At 39.0% G+C, this 9,216-nt stretch overlaps 1 protein-coding gene across 2 annotated transcripts; it reads right to left on the bottom strand.

Moving 5' to 3' along the window:
- Positions 1-3,407: 3,407 nt before the first annotated feature.
- uchl1 (ubiquitin carboxyl-terminal esterase L1 (ubiquitin thiolesterase)) lies at positions 3,408-9,216 on the bottom strand. 2 transcript variants are annotated; one of them, XM_067441723.1, is made up of 9 exons: positions 9,073-9,216; positions 8,948-8,959; positions 7,089-7,217; positions 6,723-6,858; positions 6,332-6,417; positions 5,178-5,225; positions 5,008-5,077; positions 4,858-4,916; positions 3,408-4,711 (listed from the first exon to the last, which is right to left on the bottom strand). In XM_067441723.1, exons 1-9 carry the CDS (start codon positions 9,103-9,105, stop codon positions 4,628-4,630), a joined length of 657 nt encoding a protein of 218 aa, XP_067297824.1. In that variant the 5' UTR covers positions 9,106-9,216; the 3' UTR covers positions 3,408-4,627. The 2 variants fall into 2 exon arrangements, with proteins under 2 accessions (XP_067297824.1, XP_067297823.1); XM_067441722.1 differs by having other exon boundaries at positions 8,948-9,170.

Raw genomic sequence — 9,216 nt, 5'->3', positions numbered from 1 at the left:
GACATAGTAACTAAGCTGTACAGTGCACTGTATTTTTTTTTTTATTGAATCACTGTATCCGACTGTTTTAGCAATGTCTTTACTACCTTTCTGAACCTTGAAAGTGGTAATTAAATTGCTGTCTATGGAGGGGTCAGAGAGCTCTTGGATTTTATTAAAAATATCTTAATTTGTGCTCCAAAGATGAATGAAGGTCTTACAGGTTTGGAACGACTTGAAGGTGAGTAATTAATTACATAATTTTCATTTTCAGGTTAAAAAAAAACCTTTAAGGCCTTATAGGCAATTGACCCTTCGCTAAGCCACGCCCGAATACCACCACAGGCCAGTCGTGGCTTAGCAACCGTAACTAGACACGGAAGGTCTGTCAAGCTTTCGAGCGAGGGAAACATGCCGATGCAAATCTGTGTGTATGGATTGTGCAAATCTGATGCCTATCCTAAAAGTTTGGACAGATGGTGTATTTTTTTTCCTTCCCCAAAACGTAAAACTGAAGGTAAGAAATACCAGTCTTGAATCAAGCAGTGTGTGTGAGACCCCATTCACAACGTTAAATGTCGTCAGGACAAAAACACCTACGTTTGCTTCAACAAACTGAAAATACATGAGGTTTTTGACTGATGCAAGTTATTACATATGATGCAGTATATAGACTATAAAAAGAACTGTCTTAGCTTTATTTATTAGTTTTGTATTTGTAGTTTTGTTTAGACAAAATGTGTGCAAATTAAGACCTTCATCATAAGGATTGTTGCAGTGGCTGTGTTTATAATATTAATAAAACCCATCATGTTTGAGAGACTGGCTTTCTGTTATAAGGTTTCAGTAAATGTGTGGTTTTTGATGAATGGCTCAGGTCAGAATCAGGCTAGTGCCAGGTCCAAGGAGTAGATTATAGACACACGACATGTAGCCCGACGCGCTAAATATAACGTTAAGCCGGAGAATTATTGAAAAGTTTTCAGGCTAATGTCTTGTGTTTATTCCACAAGATTTATTGATAAGTTGTTTGATTTATAATTATTCAATTATTTTCTCATTTTACTTACCCTGTTGTGCATGAACATACAAATGAGGCAGCTGCTGATTGCGCTGAGACTAGGCTTTAGCTTCAATTTTATTGAAATTATTCTGTAATCGGTTGCATAATATGTCGCGGATATATCCCGCAAATACATACTGCAGTCCCTTTTTTCTTACTCTCTCAGATATTTCCCCTGTTCGCCAGAAATGACTAATTATCTCCTCGGAAATGTCTGACACCGGCGCATACATACTGTAATAGACGTGCCAGGCACAAAAGCTTGACAGGCGTTGCAACAGTAACTACGGGGGGCGGGGCTTAGCGAAGGGTCAATTGGCAATACTTTAAAATTGATATGGAACTGAATAGGTAACCAGTGTAGAGATGGTAAAATTGGTGTTATAAGGTGTTATATGATCATATTTTCCTGACCTAAAAATGTCTCTGGTTACGACTGTAACCTTAGTTCCCTGAGAACAGGGAACAAGACGCTGTGTCAGAAAGACGCTACGGGGAACGCCTCCAGCGTGACAGATGTCGGAACTATATCGAATCACGGCAATCCTATTGACCGGCGACAGCCTATGATGTCATCAAGGTGCGATCAGGAAGTCTATAAGGGTGCCTTTGATTGTCCATCAGCGACTTCCACATTTATAATCAGTTTGTTTAATTTTTTGTCCAGTATGTTATAATCAGTCAAGTTCTTCCATTCAGGTAATTCTGGTGATGTTAGTGTCTTGCAGATCATCAGGTCGATCTGCTGCTGTCCAGAATATAAAAATATCCACTTTAAAGCTACACTGTTTAACTTTTTTTGTTTATTCTTAGCTAAAAACACTTTATGTTTATATACAAAATATATGTGCTCACTAATGTATATTTATTTCTTTTAAGTAATAAAGTATTCTCGTAAGTTTATAATATGCCATTGAAAATGCATACGGGTGAGGGGTTCGAATGCAGGTCGCCATGTTGCCCCTCCATCTTGAAAGCACATTAGCCAAAGAGGGACGTACTCATAACTAAGCATTTCGCGTTTTAACGCTCGATGGCACTCATGACGAGGTCGAACTGGAAGCCATGTTAAAGGGGGGGTGAAACACTCAGTTTCAGTCAGTGTCATGTCAATCTTGAGTACCTATAGAGTAGCATTGCATCCTGCATATCTCCGAAAAGTCTTTATTTTTTTTATAATTATATAAGAAAGATGCGCTGTTCCGAGTCTTTCCGAAAAAAGCCGAGCGGGTGGGGGCGTGTCGTGTGAGTGGAGCTAAATAATGACGTGTGCAGCAGCGCGCTGCAGTGAGGAAAGTGATTCGCTCTGTGAGGAAAGTGATTCGCTCAGTGAGGAAAGTGATTCGCCCGCCGCGTGAGGAAAGTGATTCGCTCTGTGAGGAAAGTGATTCGCTCAGTGAGGAAAGTGATTCGCCCGCCGCGTGAGGAAAGTGAGTCGCTCTGTGAGGAAAGGGATTCGCTCTGTGAGGAAAGTGATTCGCTCAGTGAGGAAAGTGATTCGCCCGCCGCGTGAGGAAAGTGAGTCGCTCGGTGAGGAAAGTGATTCGCTCAGTGAGGAAAGTGATTCGCCTGCCGCGTGAGGAAAGTGAGTCGCTCTGTGAGGAAAGTGATTCGCCCGTCGCGTGAGGAAAGTGCTAATACAGATCGACCGCCGGCCTATCAGTGGGTAAGTCAGTAGCTACTGGTTATATCACCTGTTTAGCATCCTACAAGCCAGCGCTTTGATGGGCGTAGCCTGTTGCTTTCGCTCTCTCCCTCGCTCTCTCTCACGTGCTTCCGGTAGAATTGTCCGTAAGGCCCATACAAGGAAATTCCGCCCCCACTAACGTCAATGGGGACGCATGATCTCAAAAAACTTGCCGAAACTTATGACTAACCGGAAGTAGTATTTTTGACAAAGAAATACTCCCATCAAACGTCCACCTTAACTTTTGAAACTTTGTCTATGTTTAGTATGGGATTCCAAGTCTTTAACAGTGTAAAAAGATCAGTATGCATGAAACAGCATTTCACCCCCCCTTTAATCTTGAACTAAATCGGCCACTGTAGGAGTTAAAACGAAATCGGAATTGAGAGGAACAAAAACTAATATTCACTGGATGGTCGTATACCTTTACACCGCTAGATGGGGGAAAACACAGTGTAGCTTTAACTTAACGAAAACTTCACGAAAACTCCCCCCCCCCCCCCCCCCACTCAACACTCTACTTAAAGGGTTAGTTCACCCAGAAATGAAAATTGTTACATTAATTACTAAACCTCATGTCGTTCAAAAAGTTCATAAAGAGATCGTAAAACTTATCCATATGAATGGAGCGGTTTAGTCAAAATATTTGGAGTAAACATTAGTACATAAAGCGATAAAGAGATTTAATGTAGGCTTTTATTCACATATAAACAATTCAACAAATCAGTTATGGCAAACAGAAGCTCAAGCAGGTTCGCTTGACATACAAGAACCAACAGAATTCATTCTCATGCGTTACACAGCAGCAGCAGCAGCATGTTTAAGCTTCCACAAGAGAACCAATGAACTTTGTTCTTGCATGTCAAGTAGGTTTAGTTAAGCTTCTGTTTAAATGCGAATAATGGCGTAAATTCAATCGGTTCATCATATAAATACGGACTAAACCCCTCAATACATATGGATTAGTTTTAAAAACGCTTTATGAACTTTTTGAAACATCAAATTGGTAGTAGTGTAGCTTCCAATGGAGGGACAAAGCTCTCAGAGGCAAAAAGATCTTAATTTGTTCTGAAGATAAACGAAAGTTTTACAGGTTTGGAAAGACTAATTCATTACAACTTTTATTTTTGGGTGAAGCTAAAAGACACTAAATAGTCATTACAACCTAGTTTAAGTGAAAATGTGATCCTGTATGAAATGTAGTTAGCTGCTAAAGAGTACCCATTAAAAAGTTATTTTAGCCAGTGGAGTTCTTGTGAGGTGATGAGATCAAAAGAAAAAAAATATATAAATCATATGCAACAAACACATTTACTGTGACTTCTGATCAATTTAGTGCATAGATGCAGCTTTCCTGAATAAAAGGATTCTTATAATTAGAATTAACCCTAAACTTAAAATTTAGTGTACACACACTCCCACCCCCTCAAAATAAATACATACACAGCAACTACATACCTTATAGTCTAAATGCCAAATTCAGCTATTAATCCGTGATGTCAGCTAGTTCCAGCATGGAATTTCACAATACTACACACAGAAACAGATTACCCTTCTGTCTTCTATTTATTTTGCACACTCACGCCTTCAAGCTTATGAGTTCACATCACATTTCTGCTAAAGTTTGCCCTACTCCAAAAAGTGCCCAAAAATATTAGAAACAGAACTAAAAAGGTACATCAACAAAAGCAAATTAACACTGTTTACAGAGATCAGTAGTGGAGTTGAGACAATTAAATAAATTTGAATAAATAGGAAATTACATTAATTCACAGTCAGACAGGCAGGCAGTTTGTGTAGCATGTATGAAGGGATTGTACAGGATTGGTTTCTGTGCTCTGTATAGTAAGTTGTTGAAGGGTTTTGCTCATGGTTCAAGATTTGTGGTCCGTTTCCTCTCAGGCCTTGCAGAGAGCCACAGCAGAGAAACGTACCTCCCCTTTCTCCCGCTCGGTAAACTCACGGCACACCCTTGCCGCATCCTAGAGGAAGATGAAGTCAGTTATTCGTCCCAGGAAAATGACTCATCGTTTTAAGATGCTCCAAATCTATAGTTTTTACCATAATGATAGTTCAACCGAACAAGCTACAGTTGTCATTAACTGCAAATGTGCAAAAATGTGCTTACCATGACAAAGCTTTCTGGTTTTGTAGATCCATGACTCACAGGTCCATCAATTCTGCCATCTGAGGTGACGAAAACATTTTAAAAAGGAGTTTATACTCAGTCACAGGAAATTAAACCAATACTACACCACAATATGGGTCATCCACTTACCCAGCTCATAAAGCTGACCATTTACATTGACAAATGTAATGAAATGGAAGTTGACTTTGTCTGCCTCTGGCTGTTCGAATAAGAGAAGGAAAAAAAAAAAAAAAAAAAAAAAAAACAATTTAGCAAAGTTGTTACTTCTATTTTGTGCTTTGTCAGTCGTTTTGTCTTACCCGGCATTCTCCTTCATTAGCGACCGCATCATGAGTCTCCTGGATGTCCTGAATAAAATTGTAATTCATTTTAAAAAACACAAATCAAAGACTAAATGCATTTTAATTTAAGTCAGCAAGAAATAGATGTTGCAATAGACATCACAATAGGGAAGGCAAGTCTATCCGAGTAAACCAGTCACAATGAAACGTAGAAGAAAAAAAACTGGACTTGATTTGTCTATTGGGAATTGATTGGATCATTGTTTTGCTATCACTTGGTTTGCTATTGCAGCAATCTCATGTGAGTGACCGGTTGTCCCACACCCATGCCAGCAAACACTAGCCTGGATGCCAGCTGAGCTTAGCCACGCCCACAACATTTGAGGTCAGGAAGTTCAGTCTGGACCTGATCCATTGTTGAGCAACTATACTCAAACCAGAGCGGTTCAAAAACAATCAAATTGACCAATCAGGGCAGGCTTTATACGATGAACACATCAACAGTAATGAAAATACATATCACCAAAGGGTGCTTGGTTTAATTTGTTCAAATCCTAAACTGAGAACTTATTCGTATACATTCACAGTTACTATTTCTCAAATGATGATCATGTTGAAGTACTCATTGTATCCTTAAATTCTTTTTACAACACCAGCAAAGATCGTTTAAACATTATAATAATTATTTATCATTTATGGTCGTCAACAGAACTTGCACGCTATAGAGATCAGTGGTTTACACATTCTTCCACTTCTTCCAGTGTGCACGCATTGGAGTTCTGTTGACAACTATACGTCGCTAGTCACTTACTCAATTGCTCTGACTGGTTGTAGGTCTATCCAATTGAGTGCAGAGGCATTTATTACCTGATTCGGTTGAAACGCGCCTCAATCACAGCTCAGTGGAACTGAATCAGACTCATATACTGACTAGAATCCGAGTATGACAAAGTCAGCCTAAGTTAACATTATTAGAGAAGAGGTGGGGGGAGGGGGTATTGATTTTTATTTTAAAAAATAAAGTGCAATATTACATCTACTGGTGGTAAGGAATATTGCACAAATTAAGTCACATGAACTTTGTGACATTTCTGTAGATTATGGTTTTTGGCAAAGACTGTGGCAAATCACATGTTTTGTGTGACTCAACTTCTAATGAATGCTTACAATACCTTATTTTGTTCAAGTTCTTTGGCTCTTTCTGCAGGAGACATCCCTGAGGTGGCTTCAAGAAACTTCTTCAGTGCAGAGTTATTGTCTATAGATGAGAGAGAAAAAAAATCTTAATGTTAACTCTTGAATCGGCCACTCACCAACCTGAACTGCAAACAAAGACCTACGATTGACACGTTATAAACTTGCGTTTAGCTTTAGTGATGCATTCGAAATGTGTTGCATTGGATTAACATGGTTAAGGAATCCGAACATCTTTGATTTATTTAACCAGTCAAATTTCAAAAGGTGAAATAAAATGTTTAAAAAAATAAAATTAAAAAAATAAGGCGAGCTCTATTCTGCATCAGTAAACACCTCATGAAGTTCAAGGCACAAATCTCCACTGACCAAAATCAATACTGTCCTGGTTGTTGGCCACAGCGTGTACCAATCCCACAGTTCCACAGGAGTTGACCACAGTTTGTTTCAGAAAATAGACACCTTTAGCGTCTTCAACAGACTGTTTGGAACGAAATTCCTCATGCTAAAAGAAAAAAAGAAAGAGGGATGAGGGTTAAGTTATTATGAATAATTCTGAGAGAAATGTTTGACGTAAACTAAAATAATTATAATCGCTTTCCTATAATAACACTACTTAAATTTAACTAGACAACTTTAGGTCTACTTGTAATAGCTATTCCTCACGTGAGGAATGACCACGCCCGCGTTTACTGTAATGCATGTGCATACGTGCGTGCGTACGTCCGTACGTACCTGTTGCGTTAGAGGGAAGAGCAGCATCATGGCACAGCAGGGTGATGGCACCCCTGACAAAGACTCATCCTCTAGACCCAAAACATCCACAAAACGCCAACTCGAGCCCACACCCAGCTTACTCAATACCTATACAGAAAAAAAGGTTTCCAAAAGTCACACTACGCGAGACCCGTTATTTCCAAATGCAATAAAGCAATGTTTATATTATTCAAAGTTTGTAATGAGGGGGTCATTTCATTATCGATTGTTTATTATAAACGACTAGTTTGTGACATAATGCAAAACTGACAAATTATTGCGTAAAGCATGCATTTAGAATTTCTAGATGTTATTGTTATCGTGCATGGGTGATAATGTGTGTAAGCCCACGCCCTTTCATTTGAGACTCGGGTCCATCAGCCCCAGACCTGTCCAGCAGACAGTCTCATCATCTCATCTCATGACTCAGCGAACGTACGTAGACTCACTGTATTCCGGACATGTTGCACAGTAAAAAGTCCCGTAAGATATCAATCCGCGGTAAAATAAACCTGATTGGTTCGTCTGTCTCTGGGGACATGCCTTCCAGACATTTCAAAGTTTGATTGACACATTTTGGACGAATCATTTTGGAGAAATCTTGAAAAAACTGCAAGGAGACGCAGTGTCCGGATTACCGTTAGGACTCACGGTGTTCCGGACGGCTGAAATTTTCAACTCACTGTGTTTCGGACAGGTAAGGAGGAGTCGTTTCTAATATAAAACGCAAACATTTTAACAACTATAAGTTGGTAAAATAAGGATATTAATCTTCATATGTTGTATATTTATTATTTATAAGTGTCTATACACTGTTTTGATTGACGATTGCTCCTGTGAAGCACATGACAGTCCAAAATGGTGAAGAAGACATGCATTTTTAAGCTTTTCTGTAACTTAGCCTAATGTTAAAATTGTAATGTTACAATACTGTTGTGAGTTATTGTAATTATGGCTTCAAGTGTTTTTAAAGCATTATGTTTTTCTTTTTAACAGGCGAGGAGAGAGGCCAGGACACACTAGGGAAAGGGGGAGACCTGAATGCATTTTTAGATGTTCATTTTTTTATGTTATTAAAAGTTCCTTTTATAAAATGGTCTAGATTCATTTTTATTTGGTCCTCAAATAACTTATTGTTATAGAAATTACGTTATGATTAATGTTATTAACGTTACTTTTATGGCTTAATTATAAGTAATGTTAACTTAAACATATGTTAACTTAATGGCTTGATATGTTGTGAAATTGCATGTTATTATTAGTGTGTGCTGTCCTAACGTTAACCAGATAACGTGAAATTACGCAGATGTGTTGAAATGATTTTTAAAACAGCATCTAACATGAACGTTAATTTAACTTGAGGTGTTTTAATGAGGTTGCATTGATGCGCAGCTGCCACTCAAATTCATGTCGCTCAAAGTGCCTCATTGAAAGTTTATATGCCTGTACAATGTACAAATATTTGCAAATTTAAACTCATAATTATTTTATAAGACCATAAGAATGCTTTTTTGTGTAATTTGCTGGTGGGCGACCATAGGTAAGCATGTTTTAAGAGCCAAGGTATTCTCCCCTCTTCCCTTAGTCCAGCCGGAAAACCCTCCCCCCGCCATTTTCTGAACAGTCATTGGTGCACGTTAAAAACTAGCGTTAATTTCTTTAAAATGACTGGCTCTGTGAACACAATGTATGTTGGAATTGAAAGAGGAGGAGGCAAAGATCACATGGATATATATAGATGCCGTGACCAGGAAATGTTTATTTATAGAAATCGCGGAAAAGTTCAAGTGTCCGGAATACCGTGATGTCCGGAATACAGTGAGTCTACGTTAGCCTACCTTATTCAGCATCTGAAACCAATAGAAACGCACAAATATGTCGGCCATAAGCATACCAGAGAAAGCGAAAGCATGCACGAAAAACGATTAGGCTAGCGTGGCTAGATCATGACATAGCGTTAAACCTCCGGGTTTATTTCCATCGGTTTCCACTCCATGGTCGCAGACGGTTGTGAGTCACTCCTCTGAATTCTGAAAGGCGCCGCCCGAGAAAACACAAACCCTACTGAGAGAGAGCACGAGGCTCATATATGCGTCCGGTCATATTC

Source organism: Pseudorasbora parva, chromosome 4, assembly GCF_024679245.1.
Source record: "Pseudorasbora parva isolate DD20220531a chromosome 4, ASM2467924v1, whole genome shotgun sequence".
Lineage (NCBI taxonomy): Eukaryota > Metazoa > Chordata > Actinopteri > Cypriniformes > Gobionidae > Pseudorasbora > Pseudorasbora parva.
This window is presented reverse-complemented; position numbering and strand designations above follow the sequence as displayed.